Genomic DNA, 21,942 nt, shown 5'->3' with positions numbered 1-21,942 from the left:
AACCCTTTAGAATAAAAAGTGCAAAAGTGCTAACACCCAAGGCTTCAGAGTACTCAGAGAGCTTGTCCATGAGAAATCCACATGCCTATAAACACACACAAAAACCATCCTTATTGTGAGGACAGAAAGGTGGACCACTGACCCACCCAATCTTATTAACTTAGTTCCCAGGCAAAGGCACACATATATGCTCCAGCACAAAATTCAAGACAGACATTATGTCATGAACGTAGGTTATCAGACTAAGCCAAGGGACAGAGCAGTATTTGAAGATCAGAGCACTCAACAGACCAAGGACTCAGGGCAGCTAGTCAGACAAAGGGATTTATAGCTCAGGCAAAAGAGAAAATTTTGACAAGAATGCTAGGCATCTGTGTGAGAATCAAGCAGTGAGTCTAGGATTTTCCCCAGTCAACGGTTCATGGTTTATATTAATAGCAAAAATCAGTCCCCAAAGGTGGAGGTAAGAGTAATTCCCTAAATAGAATAAAGGCAAAAGGCTGGAAAGAAAGATAGCAATAAAATCCTGTGACTAGACCACCAAGAAGAATAAAAGCAAGATGCTTTAACAAGCACACATTTAAAGCAACTGGAGGTTTTTGCTTTCAGAGGATATTTATACCAAATTCTTATATTTCCTCAGACGTTTTCCCTTGTATTTTTGTGTCAATAAACGTAACTGGTTACGTAGAGTCAGAGCCTCTTCTTACCTGGAGAAATACTAAAAAGTCATAATTGCCAAGTGCTGTTTTTTTTTTTTGTTTTTTTTTTTTAAATTTTATTTATTTATTTACCGGGGCTACTCTTTGTTGTGGTGCGCGGACTTCTCATCACGGTGGCTTCTCTTGTTGCGGAGCACGGGCTCTAGGCGCACGGGCCCAGCAGTTGCAGCACATGGGCTCAGTAGTTGTGGCACACTGGCTTAGTTGCTCCGCGGCATGTGGGATCTTCCCGGAGCGGGGCTCGAACCCACGTCCCCTGCATTGGCAGGTGGATTCTTAACCACTGTGCCACCAGGGAAGCCCCCAAGTGCTGTTTTGACATTCTTCCTGCAGATCATCCCATCTGTTCCATGTCATCCTACCCCCAAGAAGCACCAGGGGCTGAGAGTTGGGAGTGACCAACTGACCAAGAGGTGGGCAGAGGTCTGCACCTGCAACCTGGAAGCTGTATTTAAAATTCCATCCTTTGATGAGAGTCAGGAGAATTGGTGTTTCTTTTTTTTTCTTTTTTTTCACTTTTTTATTTTATATTGGAGTATAATTCATTAACAATGTTGTGATAGTTTCAGGTATAGAGCAAAGTGATTCAGTTATACATGTACATATATCCATTCTTTTTCAAATTCTTTTCCCATTTAGATTGTTACATAATATTGAGCAGAGTTCCCTGTGCTATACAGCAGGTCCTTGTTGGTTATCCATTTTATTTATTTATTTGAAATTCTTTCTTTCTTTCTTTCTTTGGCTGCACCGGGTCTTAGTTGCGGCATGCGGGATCTAGTTCCCTCACCAGGGATCAAACCCGGGCCCCCTGCATTGGGAGCACGGAATCTTAATCACTGGACCACCAGGGAAGTCCCTGGTTAACCATTTTAAATACAGCAGTGTGTACATATCAATCCCAAACTCCCTAACTATCCCTCCCCCCCCCCGTAACCCTAAATTCGTTCTCTAAGTCTGGGTCTGTTTCTGTTTTGTACATAAGTTCATTTGCATCATTTCCTTTTAGAGTCCACATATGAGTAATATCATATAATATCCATCTTTCTCTGTCTGACTTACTTCACTCAGTATGACAATCTCTAGGTCCACCCATGTTGCTGCACATGGCATTATTTCATTCTTTTTAATGGCTTAGTAATAGAATTGGGGTTTCTGAGAGTGATAATCCCACCCCTACAGGTTCTGGACAAAATGAGAAATAAACAGAGGGTCAAACGGGCATCAAAATGTCATATTTTGTTGGTAATATTATATTGAAGAGCATGGCTTTGACTTGCAGCCTGAATCAGACTTCCCTGTTTACCCTCACAATGAATCTCATCACTCTAAGGCTGACCCCCGAGAAGGGGCAGCCCTCCCTGCATGGGGGCAGAGCCTGGGTCTGGTTCCCCTCGAAGAGCAGGGAGTGAAACCAAACAGGACCCTGTGGGACCTTTCCGGAACAGAAACACTGCCCCTACTGTGTTCCCCAACTCTTGCTTGAAGAAAAGCTTTAGCCAAAATAATACTGTAATAGTTTAGCCATAAAACAAAGCCAAGGACCTTTAGTACCTCCTCAGTAATACATAGATATTATCTATTTATATATAGATAATATCTTGAGCCATATCCTTGAGTTGTTTGGCAGATAATAAAACCCCCACCAGGTGGAAGAAGTTCACATCTGGCCACCAGCAGGTAAACCTCAGAGCGGCTGGAACCAGAAGGTTGATGATGTTGACTCCTGAAGTACCCCAGGTTACCCCCCCACCAACCAATCAGAAGAATTTCCACAAGCTGATCAGACACCCCACAACTCTCTCCCTCACCTTGCCTTTCTTTAAAACTTTTAATATTTTTTATTAAAGTGTAGTTGATTTACAATGTTGTGGCAATCTCTGCTATATGGGAAAGTGACTCAGTTATACACATATAGACATTCTTTTTTTATATTCTTTTCAATTACGGTTTATCACAGGATATTGAATATAGTTCCCTGTGCTCTACAGTAGGACCTTGTTGTTTATCCATTCTAAATGTAATAATTTGCCTCTACCGACCCCAAACTCCCTCACCTTGCCTATAAAACCATTCCCCAAAAGCCACCAGGGAGTTTGGTCTTTTGTGGATGAGCTGCCCATTCTCCTTGCTTAGCCCCACTTTGGGTGCCTCTTCATAAATGCTATACTTTCCTTCATCACAGCTTGGTGTCAGTGGATTGGCTTTGCTGTGCATCGGGCAAGCAGACCCAAGTTTGGTTCAGTAACAGGATCGAGTCTCTTCCTCAGAAAGGTGTGGCTGAAGGGGACATAATGGGGGACAGAAGCTACTCCCCCAGTATTCCCTGATTTATGGGTCAAGAGGAGCATGGGCAAAGGGAGAAACTGGTCCCTCCCTTACATTTTCTAACCATTTGCTCTCAAGCAATCTGACTCACCAGCTCAGCTGTGGTGGCCAGGGGTGAGGCGAACCCCTAGCAGGCGAAGAGCAGGTTATCAGGGCAGCCCTGCCTCCACCTCCATGTGGCTGCTTCCCGCGACTATCGCTCTTTTGTTTATTCTTCTTGGAATGATGATGACACTTCCAATTTCTGTCCCCAGAGAGCTCTAAAATGGGTTGGAACTTTTAAGTTAACTCCATGACCATGTTTTTACCTGAAGCTAAAAAATTACCCCCCATTCTATTTCTCATTGTAAATTATACCCTGCCATGCTGCCCAAATAGCACAACGGAGGTTTTAATAAACCTAAATAACAAGAAAAATCAACAGTATAAAATATGCCTCACATTGGAACACTACAACCCTTTCCATGAGTAAATTTCTAGATGAAAATTAAAGTCCAAAATTACAGACCCTTGTGAGTTAAAGACCAAAGAAATAGAAGTCCCAAATTCCCACCAAAATGTCTCATTCAGCTCACTTTCAGCCAAGAGTCTCCCTTGGTAATACTGCCTTGGTAGAAGTGGAGTACGTTCAACAGTAGAACTTGGACTTTCTCCTGGAAAGCATGCATTCCTGCAGCAGCATTGGAGGTGGTTACCATCAAGCAGAGACTGTATGCTATCTGGAGGAAGGAGGGTCATCAGAGGAAACACTAGAAGAGGCTTTCCAGGCTCAGGGAATATGATGCATCTCTGCCAGGCATCCAAAGTCCAGAACCCGTGACCCAAACTGGGTCAGGAGAAATATCACCTCAAGAGGTTGGTGATGACCCCTGTGGGCATGGCCTATGGTAAGGAGGAGGGGTACAGGAATCCCACCAGCACCTTCTCCTTTATAAAGTGGCATTTAAGACATTCTGGTCTTCTTGCAAAATTTAGAAAATGACCTTGTGGTGACACCCCCAGCCATAAAGTCTTACTTCAAGCTGTCTTCTTCCCCATCTCATATGTTTAAAAACTCTTAACTTCCATTTCCCTTTGAAGCCCTGTCTTCCTGTCATGCTGTGCTAAGCATGGGCGCTGTCTAGGAAGCTGGCACTAGAGACACTGCTTCCCTCACTTCAAAGTCAGAGCAGCCCGCATTGTTGCAGCCTTGTCTTCTCCACAGTCCTGTCTCCTGCTCCTGTCTCAAGACATGCGTTCCCTAAGCCCCAGTGGCTGTTGCCAGTGCCTCTAGCTCTTGGATGTCTTAGGCCCATGAAACCTGCCTCTTAGGGTAGGTTGCTCCCTCATCCCCACACCTGTCTGACAATTGCCAGTGTCCTGAGCTGAAGCTCCTGCTGATGCTTTTAGAGACATTGCTTTCAAGGGGTCAATGGGAACCAATAGGTTTTCTGACATGCATTTCTCAAACATTTTGAAATCCTCAGCTCTTGAATTTACCATGATTCTAGGACATCAATTCCATCACATCTTTCTTGGTAGCAATAGGAAATATTTCTAGTGCTGTTTTCCTCTGATGTGCCCCTATTCGTTTGAGGTAGACTCAGCTGATTTTTAACATACTAACCTGCTTCTTATATTGGTCCCTTTCCATTTGTGCATGTAAGTCTGACATTAATTTCTGGGATTCAGCATCTTCTTATCTTTTATTTTCCCTCTGTTTGGGGAACTCAACATTTATTTGTGTCACACACTTACTGAGGTTCTTTCTGTTAGTCCCCCTGCCCTCACTTCTGCTCATACTGGGAGAAATAAAGACATTGGGATTTGGGCATCCCTCAAAGATTCCTTCATTGACATGTACAAAATGTCCATAAAAATTTCTTCCACTTAATAAGCCATATAACAAGATTAAATGCAAATGTAACAAGATGTTAAATTTGGTTTTTCCTGGTTTTGAGGAATTTTGGCAGACACTCCAAATGTCTGTAAAAACAATGTCTGTCACGGACTCAGTAAGAGGAGGGCAAGTTAAGAGAGTAGGAACCTAGCTCCACCGGCACTAATGCTTACCCACCTCCAGCTTAATGGCGATGATGTCAGAGATGCCAGGGAGGGAGAGTGCTCTGGGGAGCTGTCAGTGGACCACGCAGAATCTCATACATCCACAGAGCATGCAAGAGAGACCTTTCCTCGTTATTTTAGGCCAGGTGAGAGAGACTTTGGAAGAACCACTGAGAGAACTCGTTTCGCGTTCCCTGGCACTTGAGGGGGATGAAGAATGACTCTTACCAGTAGGAAATTAAGAGCAAGGCTGTATCTGGAACCACCCATCTGGCACTAAGGAACAAGAGAACGTATATGGGAGTGAGGTTTACTTCCTCTGATGATGGGGAAAGGATGCCTGAGATGTCTCAGGGCCAAAGGGACCTATGGGGGAGAAGTCAGGTACCTTTATTTATTTTAAAAGGTATCTCCCTCTGCCTGAAAAAATGAAGGGATCCAACAGAGATCATTTGTTTGGGGTAGTCCAAAAAATCACGTGGTTAAGCTAGGGAGATATATATATATAGATAGATAGATAGATATAAGTAGGCATTGACTACAACAATGTCACTATAATCAGAGGTCCCTAGAAAGTAGATCACACACAAAACCACACCCCCAACTGGGGAAAGAGTTAGCCAAAGTGCCTCCATCGCACCCAGAAGAAACCAGGGCAACATTAGAGCCTTACAACCTTACCTAAAATGTCTAAACCATGCCTTTTGTTAATTTCCTCTCCCCCTTGGTGCAGGCTGTCACAGGTTAGAAACCTTATCTAACAACTGAAGAAAGGAAGTGGCGGTGAGGAGAAAGAAGCCAATCACATCCCCACCCACCCACCCCCTTACAGGCTCCCAGAGTGAATCAGGCCCAGGCTAGGGGAGAAGAGGACATATCGATCAAGTGAGGATTGGAGTTTTGTCTATTACACTCAACTGGACATTTTAATCACCAAAATGATACTGTTCTTTATTTCAGAGTCTCAAAAAAATCTAGGACTTGCCTAGAATTTTTTCTCCAGGAGTGTGGAAGAACAAAGTCAGAGACCAAGTTTAAAGGGGCTGAAAACAAAGATAAAAAATTGCTTTAGCGCCTCAGTTTCCTGCTCCCAGCTCATTCAGTACATCAGTTACACAGGCATTGCTTGAAGAGACAATGAAGTGGTTGGAGTAGAGAGGTTTAATGAGAGGAGATACTTGGTTCAGACTGTCATCCAGAGATGAGGCAAGGCTATGGCACAGGTGTATGGCTGCCTTGTATTAAAAATGCTATATAACAAAGATCCAGAGTGCTTGCTCAGAGCTGAATCACTGCCTTATACATGATTATGTAAACGTAACTTCATAGGAGTTAGTGCACATAGTCTGATGCTAATATAACCCGGAAGGGACCTTCTTAAAATGTTTTCAGGCAATCACCTGTTTAGGACAGGAAGCTTCTGTTTGGAAGTGTGAAGCAGACCTCATGAGAACCCCGAGACATGCCTCAACGTTATCGTACCTTTTCTGTCAAAAAATCTACATTCTGCTGAGATCTTTGGAACTGTGTTTTTTTTGTTTGTTTGTTTTTGTTTTGTTTTTCAATACGTGGGCCTCTCACTGTTGTGGCCTCTCCCGTTGCGGAACACAGGCTCCGGACGCGCAGGCTCAGCGGCCATGGCTCACGGGCCCAGCCGCTCCGCGGCATGTGTGATCTTCCCGGACCGGGGCACGAACCCGTGTCCCCAGCATCGGCAGGCGGACTCTCAACCACTGCGCCACCAGGGAAGCCCTGGAACTGTGTTTTTATCGTATATTTTTAGCACAGCAAGCGGGTTCCAAATTAATCTTGTAATATGGCTTATTAAGTGGAAGGAATTTTTATGTACAACATTTTGCATATGTCAATGAAGGAATCTTTGACGTGTGCTTTGAAATCTTCGCATCTTAACAATCAATGTATCCATAAATGAAGGTAATTTAAATTACTGTTATTGCTAGTATACACCACGCAAATTCACTTATATCCCTTTTGTTTGAATTATCACCCCTCATTGTATCAAGCAGAAACAGTCACAGATGGTCTACTAGTACCAATAAGATTATTGTTTTTGGATCTTTTGCTTTTAGCTATTGGCTGAATGGCATGCGATGGTGTCTTTTTGCCAAAGATATCTGGACAGTTATCATACCCTACTGTGTAGGAGAAGCCTACACTACCAGTATTACTTTACCTAAAGATACTGTGTCTTTTTCTATTGTGGAAATTATTCCTGTACCTATACCCAGGATACTAGGGTTTGTTTGGTTTGTTGGGTTTTTTTGCATAGTATGAAATATACTCTGTTTGTCTTCTGTATCACTGAATCATACCCCTAAGCTTTTGCCTTGCTAATCAAGAACTGAAAGATACTAGAAGTAGAATCACTGTAGACTATTTTTTAGTTAAGATTGAGTCACATTTATTAATACTTCCAACACACGTGCTATCTAAATCTAACAGATAAATTCCAAACAGAAGTAGACGTCTCAATATTGAATGAGCTATAAAACCATGTAATAACATCTACAAGTCCATTTGGAAATAAATGGTTAGATTGGAGATTCAGTCTGGGTTAATAATTGGTGTAGTCATATTGACCTTTGTACTTGTTCATGTGGATTGTTACTTGCTATGTCACTGGACAGCCCTGATTCAGCATCACCCAAGGGTATTTGGGGAGAGAGGTGTGAGGAACAGAACTACAGGGTGATGTATGTTCTCATTCTCATTCTGTTCCTTTAATAATATTAAGTCTAAAATATGTTTTAACAAACTTATGGTTACCAAAGGGGAAAGGGAGAGGAGGGATAAATTAGGAGTTTGGGAGTAACAGATACATACTACTATATATAACACAGGTAAACAATAAGGACCTACTGTGTAGCACAGGGAACTATATTCAATATCTTGTAATAACATATAAAGAAAAAGATTCTGAAAAAGAATATATATATACATATATGTATGTATATATAACTGAATTGCTTTGCTGTACACCTGAAACTAACACACCATTGTAAATCAACTATACTTCAGTTTTTTAAATGATTAAAAAAATATGTTTTAAACTACTCTAGTTCCTTCTTTAAACTTTAAACTCTAAACAAAGTATTATTTGTCCTACAAAGTATTCTAAGCAAAAGCGTTATTTTCTTATTCCCTTTCAGCCTCTGTATTCATAACTTCATTGAGTTTACTCTCTACCATGACCTAAGAATATAGTTTATCTTTACAATAAGGAACAGCCATTCACTGCCACCACTACCACCGCCACCCCACCTCGCTCCTCTTTATCTGTTTATTGGCAAAATCCACCAGCCTTCCACGGTTGGATTGAACTCCTAGCCTTGGTTCCTAAAAGCCAAAACCATGATCAAGATATATACAATTAATAATCCAGAGCTAGCTTGAGATCATGTGGTGGGCAGTTACTATAGATGCCTGTGAACAATCTACATAATTACAAGAGATGAGTCCCTCCAGCTTTATCCTTTATCAGCTCAAAATAAGAAAGAACAGAACTGGGAGCAATACATGAAAAGAATAGCTGCCATCCCAGTTAAGTTCCAGCCTTCTGCCTCTGCTGAAACACCTAGTAAAAAGGGCAAAATCACTTCACTATCCAGTTAGGAAATTAAAAACTCGAAGATGAAGACACTGCCAGGTGAAGACCAAGACAAGGGACCATCAACCATAAGCTCAACTCGGAGACGTATGAGGCCATGGAAAGCATAGGCAGGACAGGTGAGAGACCTATGAGTCAGGAGGTGAAGCAAAGGTGAGAGAATCTGAGCTGTCCGCTACCAAAGCAAGTCACCAGTTTAAAGAAGGGAATGAAGTGCTAAGAAAGACAAACTGGGTTTCTGGGATTCAGACTGGCAAATGTCTGGACTTCAGGAATTCAGAGAGAGTAAGGCAATGGCTGTAATAGCTGAGAGATCCAGAAGCAAGGGGAAAGCCTACTTGTCATCTTTTACACTTTGCATATAGACTGTAGAGCAGAAATGAGCCAAAAGGTGGATGCAGCAACTTCAGTCAAAAGGAGCACAGGGTTCTGTGGCTTTCAGTATGTTCACATTACAGCTGGGTGAGGGAGGAGAGCTGAAATGACAGGGGGAAATCTGAAGCTTCATTTATCACAGTGTTCGTACAACAGAAGCCTCTTATCCAGTATAACAGGACTGGACCAACAAGTTGGTCAGTTAACTGAGAAAGAAAGATAGTTAAACCAGAAGGTCATTTTAAAAAACAATACGTAATAAAACTTGTATACCACACATAATTTATTTTGACTAAAAGCATAAGAACACATCCATTCACCAAGATTTGCTTTAGAATCAAACTTTTCATTACCATATGTATTCATGGATTGGAGTTTTCTGTTGTTTTTTTATAATTGATAATACGTTATCTATGATGTCTAGTTTTAATGTCTTTTAAGTGAACCAAGAATTTAAAGGCACTTCCAGATGTTTATGACCCTCCGTCTCCCAACTTTTATAATTGTTTTACCCACACCTAATTTTACAGCAATAGTATTTTGGCAACTTTTTTTTTTTTTTGATGTCTGATCTTATTTATTTGTTACTCTTAGAACATCTCAGTTTTGACTGGACTCAGACTTAGAAGTAGAAGCTCTCAGAGAGGACAGCCTCCGTCTCTTGGCAATCTGTTCCTGGTGTTTTTCTTTGTTCTCCTTCATTCTCTTGGCCAAAAGTGTAGCATATTCTGCAGCCTCTTCCTTATTTTTCTTAGTACACTGTTTCTTCAGAGCAATTCCCCGACGTTTGTGTTGCAGAACACGTGGAGTAACGAGATGCTGAATCTTGGGTGTTTTGGTCCTAGGTTTCTTACCTTCTTTGTTTAGGGGCTTTCTCACAACATACTGGCGGACATCATCTTCTTTAGAGAGACTGAAAAGTCTGCGGATTCTGCTAGCTCTTTGGGGCCCCAGTGAGTCCAGGAATATCCTTCTCCCTTTTACAATGACCAAATTGAGAACGCTCAGATTGGCATCCACAATGCAACCCCGTACAGATTTGCGCTTTCTTTCTCCAGTCCTCCTTGGTCTGCAACAGGAATGCCCCTTACTCAGTAGCAGGCGGACTCGGCCATGGGTCAAGACACCCTGCTTCATGGGGAAACCCTGTTTGTCATTCCCACCACTGATTGGGACCACATAACCCTTCCATTCTTCACCCAGAGCGTCAGCAGCAACTTCTGTGGCCATACGCTTCTCATAAAAGGTACGAAGTTTTCGTTCATTGTCCACTTCAATGAGTTTCTGGCAGTCAGTGGCCGGGAAAGAGATGTTCAGCTTCACTCTGAAGCGGCCGACGGCCTCCGAGGCACCACGAAAAAGAGCTGGCAACTTAATTTTGAGGGGTTTTTTTCGACAGTTTACTTTTTAACTAGTTTTTATACAAAGCATTCAACAACAATCTTCCTCACTCTTGTCATTGGATATGTAATATCTAATTAAATTATGAAAGTGTGATAAAAAGTATAACTAACATAATCAGGTGTGAGATCAAGCACATCTTACTTTGGATAAGTAACTTAGTGAGAGCACAATTAATTGGGCACGTTCGTTTAATGACCGTTGGTTGAGACCATAATTTTGTAATGTAATTTCTAAGTTTAAAATGCAGTTTTTTTTTTTACATTTGACAATGATAGCTTCTTAAAAGCACAGAAAGATATAAACTGCTTCCAAATCAAAATGGAGGATTGGGTTACTCCTGGGAAAATATTTCTGGTATTTATTGGATAATAATGACCCCTACATTGACAAATACCAAGAGTAGGTTTAGAGTGATAGACCAGGCACAGACATCACAAACAAGTTTTACTTATCTAAAGGATAGAGAATAAAGCCTATTAAGAGAATAAATTCTCCTAATAAGGAGATGCATTAATAATATCAGCAATATTTTCTTGACCAGATGAAGCTGTAGTCGCATAGAAACCCAATTCTCACCACTTGAACAATACGGTAAGTGAAACTCAATTGCCCTCCTCCAAATCAAGCTTAAATATAAGCTTTATATGTGTATTTATATACACATGGCTGAAACAGTTCTGCTAATGGAGCAGTCTAGATGTGTGCTGGGGATGACCTCATCTGAGCCAGGTGCAACTCACCAAAACAAAATGTCACAAAGAAATAAGGTATAGAATAGTGTATGGAGGCATAGGCACACCCCTGCCCTCTCTAGGTTAACACAGCCTAGAGTAGTACTTTGCTGAACACAGAGCTGCTGAAAATAGAACAAAGATCAGTCAGACAGCTATCTCTGAAGGTCACGATAATGGTTCTTACACCAGTCAAAGGTCTACTGTGCATAGGTGTTAAGCGCGAAAAAAAGAAAGTGTTTCACAGTCAAACCATTTGGAAAACACTTGGTTAAACTAAGTTCAACAGATTTCTTAACAGCAAGGCTTTAATATTAGTCATTAGTTAAGAAGAGGCTGTAGGTAGCAATGTTTCTTAAACTAATTTCAACTCAAGGATTTTTTTTCAGTTTATGCATTTCCCAAGATCATCTTATAGAATCTACAGGATTCTACAGAGCATCATTTGGGAAATGCTGCTGCAGCTGGTATCCTGTGTTTTGTGCCTGTGTCTGCGTTGGCTCCTAACTCTGGGGGCAGAACTTCTTTAATTTATTGTTGGGTTTCACATTTTATCTTCAAGTGGGACCTTTTAAACCTTTGTCCAAAGACCTGCACCATTTTGAGAACCAAAAGGAATTCAAAAACAGAGTCAAATATTATTTGTCTTTGGTTATTTTTAAAGCAGGTAAAAACTTATACACATGGAGCAGTTAAATTGTAATACATGGTAGTAATAATAACAAGACCTATGAACTACTGGATCCCTGCAGTGTTTCATACGCTGTGCAAGCTTCCTTACAAATGTGATCTCATGAGTCCCCTGTAAACACTAGTAGATATTATAATTCCCATTTTCATATGAAACTCAGAGATGTTAAATCCCTTGCCCAAAGCCATAAAACTAGTAAGTGGCAGAGATGGAATTGAAATCCAGATCTTCTGACTCTGAAACATGTTCCTTCTCTTATTACCTTACCCATATACCTTCCTGTGTATGAATGTTAGTACTGTAGTAATTAAGGAACAGAGATCTGATAAGAGATGGAACTTCCAAGAGAAGCTCATGAGTGATGGAGACTAAAGCTAACAGTGAAAGATGTGTAGCTTTCAGATAAATGAAGGAAGAAAAGCCACTCCAAGTAAAGAGAACAATGCAAGAAAATGGGATTTGGGAAATGAAACAGTCAAGAAATGCATCAATAACTTATCTAAAAATGATTTTCTTTATAATTCTTATAATAATTAGGTCAAAATATATTGCAAGGCACTGGAGGCTACAAGAATAAGCCTTCAGAGTTTAGGAGAGTCTGCCATACTCCTGGAGCCTTGCCCTGGGGGAGGCAGGCACCAACCAAAGAATGACCAGTGGCCTCCAGAAAGACTTGCTTCTGGCTGGCCAGCCTGACTTGAGGTCCCTGGGAAAGGTTCTACGTTCAGGAAAACATGGTGAGAGAGGCCAGAGCAAAACCCCACCCTAAGCAGCTGTGAAAGATGATGGAGAGAATGGCAGGATGATGATTCACCTCCAAGGTGGAGAAAGTGTTTTAACTATGTGGAGTCTTCTTTTCTTTCCATCCTCTCTTACATTCCTGGAGAGACACCACAAAACAAAGAAAGCTACAGTAAAGTAAATGTTTTTGTAAAATTATCTTCCCCTGCTAGGTAAAATCATTTTGAGGAAAACAAATATGTCCAGGAATTCACTGAACATTCAAATAGAAGTGTTTATACAACCCTAGTCATTGAGTAATTGGTGAGTGTGTCCTATTTTGAGGCATTAGATGGTGTGTACAAAATACAAGGACTGGCCTACAAGGGTTTCCCAAACGTCTTATGATAATCACCTAAAGTATTAAAAAAATAAAAAAACTAGAAGTCAAAACCTTTCCCCAGGTCACTCCCCAGAGCATTCTAATTCAATGGTTCTGGTAATATACCTAGAATTTTGCATTTTTAATAGGTTCTCTGGGTGACTTTATCATCAGAGAAGTCAGGGAACCACTGCTCTAATCCTGATTAGCCCAAGCGTGGTCCCCCTCAGCGTTGGTGTCATCCAGGAGCTTGTTAGAAACACAGAATCTCAGGCTCTACCCCACACCTACTAAATCAGAATCTACAATCTCCATGTTAATAAGATATTCAGGTGATTCTTACATACTTAAAAGTAGAGAGGAACTGTGTTCTCCAACTTTAATGTGTGAGTAAATCACCTAGGATATTGGTAAAATGCAGATCCTGATTCAGTACGTCTGCACTCTGAGGTGCAGCTAAATTCAGCGCTTTTTTTTTTTTTACCTTTTTATTGGGGTATAATTGCTTTACAATGGTGTGTTAGTTTCTGCTTTATAACAAAGTGAATCAGTTATACATATACACATGTTCCCATATCTCTTCCCTCTTGCGTCTCCCTCCCTCCCACCCCTCTAGGTGGTCACAAATCACTGAGCTGATCTCCCTGTCAGCACTTCTAATAAGTCTAATAAGACTCAGGTTGCTAGTCTGCGGACCATGCTTTGAGGGGCAAGAGACTAGACCAAGGATCAGCGTGAGGATGAGCAGTATTAAGCAGACAATAAATGATGACTGGACTGTTCATAGATTAACAAGGAACCGCTCTCAAGGTTAAACGTGCTAAATTAGTCACATCAGTGTTAATGCTTTTGGGTAACTTTTGTCCTACCCCATCCCCACCCCCATCACTTCTCTATCATGAATGTATGGCTAACTTTCCTGCTTTATTTCTTCTTCTGGTAACAAAGCTTCTGACCACGAAGTACATTACTGGAATGGGTCCTCTTTGTTCACTATATTATTACTATACTGCATAATTTGTCCAAAGCATCTATTGCTATCAACTATTTGGTTACACCAATTTGGTAACCAAAAGATGGTGTGGTTAGTCCCACATTAATTACTACATCAGTTTCTGAACTTTCAAATCATTCCACTTCTTTGTTAAGGATACATTTGTTCTGCCAAATCTTCAGAATAACCCTCCACTTGAGTCATTATCAGATTAAAATGCTAGCTAGTTTTAACAAATGAAAACTAGCTAACATACGTATATGCATAAAATAATGCTTTATGGTTATCAGAGAATAAAAACTGAAATATATGTACTCTAAAACCTACATTTTAGTACCAAGTGATTCATTCTGAAGACTAGTTACCATTTTAGCCATGAATTAATAATCCTTGTTTAATTAAAAAAATAAAGAACCCAAAATAAAATTATAGTGTAGATACATGAAATACAAAAATAAAACAAGTAGTATTTCTCACTTCATATTTTTGGGGATTTGAAGAAGGCAGGGACATATATGTTGCAAATGAAAAGCTTCCCACACTGAATGAAAACAAGATATCAAAGCATATATAAATATAATCTCTACTGGATAAGAAATGAGCCCAGTAAAGAATTGCAGACTTCTGACATTTCATTTCTTTGATGGGCATTATTCTAACATCTGACCCTTCTACTAGGAGATAGATAGATAGATAGATAGATAAAAATTTTTGCAAATCACACATCTGTGCATCTTAACAGATGTGCATTAGTTGGTGTAAAATTGGCTGAGTATAATTCAAAATCCTACAGTTGACATTTCAACAAAGAACAATTATATCAGGTGGAATATCACAACTTCTTTCTCAGATTTATGGCAGTTAAATATCTGGTAATCCGCTGAATCTGTTGTTACTGTTTTTAAGTGACTCAGTTCTAAAACTCCAGGTGAGCCTTACTGCACAGTTTCTGTCTTCTAATGATGATTTTAGTTGTGGTGTGCATAAACCATTAACAAAGTGAAAAAAAAGACAAGTTTATATAAGGATCCTGTATTAGTTTGTAAGGGCTGCTATAATAAAATACCACAGACTGGGTGGCTTAAACAACAGAAATTTATTTTCTCAAAGTTCTGGAGGCTGGAAGTAGAAGAATAAGGAGCTGGCTGAGTTGCTTTCCCACGAGGTCTCTCTCCTTTGCTTGCAGATGGCTGCCTTCTTGCTGTGTCTTCACATGGCCTTTCCTCTGTGTACAAGCACTCCTGGTATATTTCCTCTCCTTGTAAGGACACCAGTCAAACTGGATTAGGGCTCCATCCTTATGGTCTCAATTAACCTTAATTACCTTTTAAAGGCCATATCTCCTAATATAATCACCGGAGCTAGGGCTTCGACTTATGAGTTTTGGGGGGAATACAACTCAGTCCATTATGGACCCACTTCCAATATCATTTGTTGGGTGTATTGATAGTTTTCAACAGCAACAAGCATTTACCATCGTCTTCCTCATTGTCATCAAGTATTTTGCAAATGTCTAGTACCTTCTGTGCCAAGCAAGTTGCTAATCAATAAAATATTCCATTTTTATATGGATTCATAGCTGATGAGGAGCCTTCAGGTACCTTTTCTAATTCAATCCTCATAACTACCCACTCTAATATTAAAACGTCAAAATTATTATTCTCATCTTAAAGGTACAGAGCAGACAGGGAGAAGCTGACTTGTTCAAGATGGAGAAGATAATAAGTAGTGAGTCCAGGACTAGAACTCAAGTTTGTCTCCTCATCCATCATTTTTTTCCCAAACTATGATATCAATTAAATTTAAAATGGTCCCTGCTTTGGAAAAAAATCCAGTCATGGTAGTAAGGTAAACAACATTGGATTGGTTGTGAAGTATTGGGAGAATGAATTGGACTCCATGGTCATAAGCTGGTTCCAGCAGCTGACCATCTTCAGATTATAGTCCTACGAAGAGATTACAGTCCTAGGCAGAAGAGTCTAGAACAGTGACTGGATTGTCATAGGTGCTCAAATAATATGTATTGAATGAATAAATATTGAGTAAATCTAGGAAGGTCCAGTAACTGGCCCACAGTGAGTCCTCAATATTTCTGAATGAGTAAATGAATGATTAAATGTTAGAGTTAGTTTATTTCCAAGGGTATGTGATGCTTAATAGGAAACAGAAAGCATTTCAGAAACCACTATGCCAGCCACATCTTTCCAGGCTCAGCTCAAGAAGCTTCCTAAGATTTCCTAGCCCCTTCCCATGTGCCAGAGCCTCTCCTGTATATCCCTAACACATCATTCATGGTCTCCCTAACTTAAATCATGTGCATAAACCTCAGCCTCCCCCATTAGACTGTGAACTCCCAGAATACTCATTCACACTTATTTCCCACACTGTCTTCTACTTAGTAGGTACATATTAAACACTGTGGAATTGAATCAAAGTGTGCTTATAACCCCTATTTACAATAGCCAAGACATGTAAGCCACTTAAATGCCCACTGACAGGTGAACAGGTAAAGATGATGTGTGATACACACACACACACACACACACACACACACACACAATGGAATACTACTCAGCCATAAAAAAGAATGAAATCATTAAAAAAAAGAATGAAATCATGCCATTTGCAGCAACACGGATGTACCTAGAGATTATCATACTAAGTGAAGTAAGTCAGACAGAGAAAGACAAATACCGTATGGAACTTATTTACAAAACAGACACACAGACATAGAGAACAGACTTGTGGGTGCCAAGGGGGAGGGGGTGGGGGAGGGATGGATTGGGAGTTTGAGATTAGCAGATGCAAACTATTATATATACAATGGATAAACAGCAAGATCCTAGCACAAGGAACTATATTCAATATCCTGTAATAAGCCATAATGGAAAAGAATATGAAAAAGAGTATACATATATATATATGTGTATATCTGAAGCACTTTGCTGTACACTAAAAACTAACACAACATTGTAAGTCAACTATACTTCAATAAAAAATAAATTAAAATCAACAGATAAATAAAAGTAAAAACTTTTTTTAAAGTCTGCTTGTAATCCACACTCAAAAGTGGGAGCTCCCTCTAGGGTTCCTGGGAGGTTAATGCTTTCACATTTGTATGCTCTGGGCTTAATCTTCACAAAATATTGCATTTTTTTCAAGTTCAGAGAAGATGTCTGGAATGGAGAAGCAATTCTCTCAAGCTTCTGTGTTTTGGAGCTAAAAGGCAATTAGACTTTACTCTCCTAAACACAAAGTGAAACAAACCTTTCTTGGTGCCAGAATTTTCCAAGTTCTCTTCTGAAATGTTCTCACTAAGCCTGCATAAAATAAATTGCCTGAGTTTTTTCAGCACTAAAGAATAGACAAACTTTTTTTCCATTCAAAGTTTCACAGAAACTATGTTTTTCTATTTCAGATGTTCAGTGATATCAGAAACACTGGGAGGTATTTTGTTAAGAGAATGTTGACATAATGAGCTGATTAGAGCTTCAGTTACATCTGCAACAGCAAATGTAGACAAGAATTTGCAAAAAGATTCCTCAACCCAGATAAAAGTTTTCCTACCCAAACCCCTTGCAAAACAGGAGCTGGGCTTCGGCAGGTATAAATTAGAAATGATCTGGAAAGCTTTTGGGGGCAGGTGCTGATTGACATGGAAATTTCACACAGCAAAATTGATTATACCTGAAAATTTTAAGATGCTAAGAAGAATATGAAAGAGAGGTAAGACTAGGTTTCAGAGTTTTCTATTGAATGTTTCTCTTTATGTGGTTTTTGTAGAGTAGGACTCCTCAAGCTGTAGAAATTTCCCTCACTGCAGGTGCAGAGAGCAAGGGCCTCAGGGGATATCTATCCAAGGCATATGAAGTGCCATGAGGTGAGCTAGGTCAGTGTTACCACCTAAGCCAATAAATCAGTTTCCACCATCAAGAAAGCCAAAAATCTACCCTGGACTTTCCAGGTCAAACATCCCACACCTGACCCAACTCCTATGCCCCTGTTATTTGTAAATCTGCCTTCGCCTTTCCTTTATTTGGTTGGGAGGTAAAGTGAAAAGAGTTGAAGCAAAGCAGACAAGTAGAATGATACATTTATCCAAAATGTTATACTGGAAAACCAGATTTGTTGTGATTTTTTTCATTGGGATTTGATTGCAACATATTTCAAAGATATAATGCCTTTTAAAATCTAAATAGATCTTCACTGAAATAGGCTACGAGAAAATTCAAGTGACTACAATCCTTTCACATCATTATTATAGTGTATTTTTAGAGAGATTTGTGATGATAAAATGCTAGTTGATACAGAAGTTTTAAGGATTGGGGAGATGTAGTTGCACAGAGCCACGAACAGAATCATTTTTGGAACAGAGACATAAATAACAATTTCCACTGGGGAAAATCAGTGGTACATGGTTGTAGTCATCATGTTATCCAAAAACGAAAACCTGTAATGTTTGGCTCATACACATGCAGTAATGCTAAACATCTCTTCTTTCATAATATTTGTTAAAGCAATGGTTCTCAATAGGACAGGTCACAGAAGGTGATCAGTGGGGGAAGCTGGAGGTGGAGATTTGATGTAGCTGGGGCGATTTTTAAACTACAACACTCTCTCCCCACTTGAGCCAGAATCAGAGCCAAAGGTATCTGTAACTTTAAAAACTTCCTAGACGGGGCTCCCCTGGTGGCGCAGTGGTTGAGAGTCCGCCTGCCGATGCAGGGGACACGGGTTCGTGCCCCGGTCCGGGAGGATCCCACATGCCGCGGAGCGGCTGGGCCCGTGAGCCATGGCCGCCGAGCCTGCGCGTCCGGAGCCTGTGCTCCGCGACGGGAGAGGCCACGACAGTGAGAGGCCCGCGTACCACAAAAAAAAAAAAAAAAAAACTTCCTAGACGATTCCACTGTCCTCCAACTCTTATTAGAACAAACAAACAAGAAAACAAAGAAAAACCCTCACTGTTTTAAGTAATTGAGGATGACTGCTTTTATGACAAGTCAAAGGAGAAAAACAAAACCTATTGTACAGTCATATAATTGCATATTTTATAACTGGAAAAAAAAAAAGAGATCACAATGCCCAGTTTCCTCATTTTATAGTTGAAGAAACTGAGCATTAGAAAGGTTTGATTACTTGGAGAGGATATGTTTGAACGATTAAAAGAAGTTTTCTATAACAAATGGAAATCACAATAGAAAGTTGAATCAATGAATGTTAATTTACAGTATCCTTTAGCAAAAAAGTATTGAGCACTTACTCTGTGGTAGGTATTCCAACTGTATGTATTATTTCTAACCCTCACACTGACACCAGGAGACAAATATCATTTTCTCTCTCTTACAGATTGGGTAGAAAATGATAAAGGCACAGAGAGGTGAAGTAATCTTCCCAAGATGACATAAATAGTATTGGTAGAGCTGGGATTTGAATTCAGGCCAGCTCACCCCAGAGCCTGCACACCTAGTCCACTAGGTTGCACTCCTCTGCTGAGCTGCCTACCAGTTACTGTAAGTACAATTCTCTCTTTTCATGGAGCTAACATAAATAATTAAAAAGTAAACCAATTATTAAATGTATACTTTCAAATTCTGATAAGTACCCCAAAGCAGAAGAATAGCACTACAAGAGGGAACATCTAAATGTATGAGGTCAAGGAAGAGAAATGATATATAAGCCAAGGCTGAGACGGGGCCGTTCATGGGAAAAGAGTCTAAAGCACAGGAAGTAGTACATACAGAGGCCCTGAGATAGAAGAGTTTGGCCTCTCAAGGTAAGAAAGAAGGCCATTGCGGCTGGAATGTGGGTAATATTCAGAAATATACTAGAAAAGATAGGAGAGGTCGACGAGGAGGCCAGAGCGTGCAGAGCCTTGTAGGCCGTTATAAGAGTTAAAGAGTGAATTTCATTCTCTGCGGGTGAGGGGGAGAGGAAGAGGTGAGCAGAGAGCACTTGTTCTTCTCCCTGCATGTGCAGACCACCTGAAAACACCACCTCATTTTTCTCCTGTTTGTTGTCATCTGCTAGTCCTTTGCCGTCCCCCTTTCTTTTTTTTTTTTTTTTTTTTTTGCGGTACGCGGGCCTCTCACTGTTGTGGCCTCTCCCATTGCGGAGCACAGGCTCCGGACGCGCAGGCTCAGCGGCCATGGCTCGCTCACGGGCCCAGCCGCTCCGCGGCATGTGTGATCTTCCCGGACCGGGGCACGAACCCGTGTCCCCTGCGTCGGCAGGCGGACTCTCAACCACTGCGCCACCAGGGAAGCCCTGCCGTCCCCCTTTCTTTATGTATGCTCTTCCTCTCCATGAAACTATGGCCATTAGTCACATAATGACATCAACTTTCACAAGATTACCCACTTGGGTCTCTAGTTTGTTTAATGCCACCGTCTCTAACGTACGTTGCCCCATTCCACCCCAGGCACCCACACTGTGGTTATATCCTAGGCCCTGTGTTTTATCAGCAGAAATGGCTCCACCAACAAAATCTCAATTTCAAGGATTTCATTCTCCAGTCATCACTTGCAAGCATTCTAGCTCACTTGTTCAATACCCCACTGACAAAATTCTTGAACCTTATTAAGACCTCCATTCCACGGACCCCACCATTTTTTCACCATCAGCCCATCTTCTTTACCCCTCTCTCCCTAAATGTAAGTACCAGTAGAAAATGAGATCCCTGGTTGATGTCACCATTTGACATGGATAACTAAACAGCTGAACATTAATGCAGAAAATCACACTGGAAAGTCGACTGATTTTTCACATAACACTCACGACCACAAACCCCAGTTGCCCTCGAAACACCAGCAATCTGACTGCATTTCCCCATTGCTTTTCTGCTCTCCAGGAGGATTGTTTTATACCTTTTCCTCACTCAAGTTTCCCCCATTCCCCTCATTTGGTTACCTCCCTTCATGTTTCATAGAGCAAATGGGAGTCATCAAACAGGAAATCACTCATCTTCTACCACCAAATCTATAAACCTTCCTGCATCAGCGCCCATTTTCTACTCCTTCCCCCTCCTTGAAATAGAAAATGTGTCTTTCCTCCTACTCAAGTTCAAACCTTGTTTTGGTGGATCCTGTCTCTCTGGCCTTCTCGAGATCTTCACTCTGTCATCATCCCCTCTCTCTCCCATATCATCAAGTCTCTATTTCTACCCAGCTGTGTCCATTGGCCTAAAAACATGTTCCAGTGCGTATTTTTAAAAGAAAGGAAGCAAACCTTCACCACTGGCCCAAGATTATACTTCATCTCCATTTCTCTACTTCACAGTAGAGAACCTCTTGAAAGTGTCCACTTCTCAGCACCTGTTCCCTCCTCCATCGCCTACACTCTATCTTCTGACCCTATGAACCTACAGGTTGTCTGTCAGAGTTATCAGCGCTACCACATTGCCAAATCTAGTGGCCAGTTCTCTACTCCTCCTCTCAGTAGCATCTGATATACTTAAGCACTCCTGACCTGAAATACTCTTTCCCTTGTTTTCGTGACAATGTACTTCCCTGGTTTTCCTCTTAACTCATTGAAAAGTCCTCTTCAACCCTCTGTCTGGATCTTCTTTCTCCATGTGAACTCTGGTTCTTCCTCTTCTGCCTTTACACTAAATGGAAGGGTTCTTCACTGCTTTTTCCAGAGTTTTTTCCTTCTCATAACTAAGTCTCTCTCTCTCTCTCTCTCTCTCTCTCTCTTTTTTTTCTCTCTCTCTCTGTTTCTCTCCAAACCCCCCAGATGAATACATAACATTCACGTGCTGAAAGTTTACATATCTGCCACCAAACTATTCTCTGACCTTTTGACTTATGTATCAATTGCCCCCTTGACATGTTTCCTTATCTAATAGGCATCTCAGAACCAATCTCATCAAAACACACCTCTCGCTCTTTTCCCCAAATGTGATGCTCCCCTGGTTTGCCTCCCATTG

The 21,942-nt window shown here is 40.8% G+C and overlaps 1 protein-coding gene across 1 annotated transcript; it reads right to left on the bottom strand.

The window, feature by feature from the left end:
• Window positions 1-9,657: 9,657 nt before the first annotated feature.
• On the bottom strand, window positions 9,658-13,339 carry LOC116763320 (40S ribosomal protein S6-like). Its single transcript, XM_032650879.1, has 2 exons — window positions 13,316-13,339; window positions 9,658-10,467 (listed from the first exon to the last, which is right to left on the bottom strand). The coding sequence occupies exons 1-2, from the start codon at window positions 13,337-13,339 to the stop codon at window positions 9,697-9,699; spliced, it is 795 nt and encodes a 264-aa protein (XP_032506770.1). The 3' UTR covers window positions 9,658-9,696.
• Window positions 13,340-21,942: the final 8,603 nt, after the last annotated feature.

The sequence above is a fragment of the Phocoena sinus genome, chromosome 12 (genome assembly GCF_008692025.1).
Source record: "Phocoena sinus isolate mPhoSin1 chromosome 12, mPhoSin1.pri, whole genome shotgun sequence".
NCBI classification, from domain to species: domain Eukaryota; kingdom Metazoa; phylum Chordata; class Mammalia; order Artiodactyla; family Phocoenidae; genus Phocoena; species Phocoena sinus.
The sequence above is the reverse complement of the archived record's forward strand: the minus strand, read 5'-3'. Positions and strand labels throughout refer to the sequence as shown.

Coding starts and splice junctions, on each gene's coding strand:
- LOC116763320 (XM_032650879.1), bottom strand. CDS start 13,339: ATGGAGATTGTAGATTCTGATTTA. Junction 10,468..13,315: donor AGATTGTAGATTCTGATTTA/GTAGGTGTGGGG, acceptor CTCAAAATTAAG/TTGCCAGCTCTTTTTCGTGG.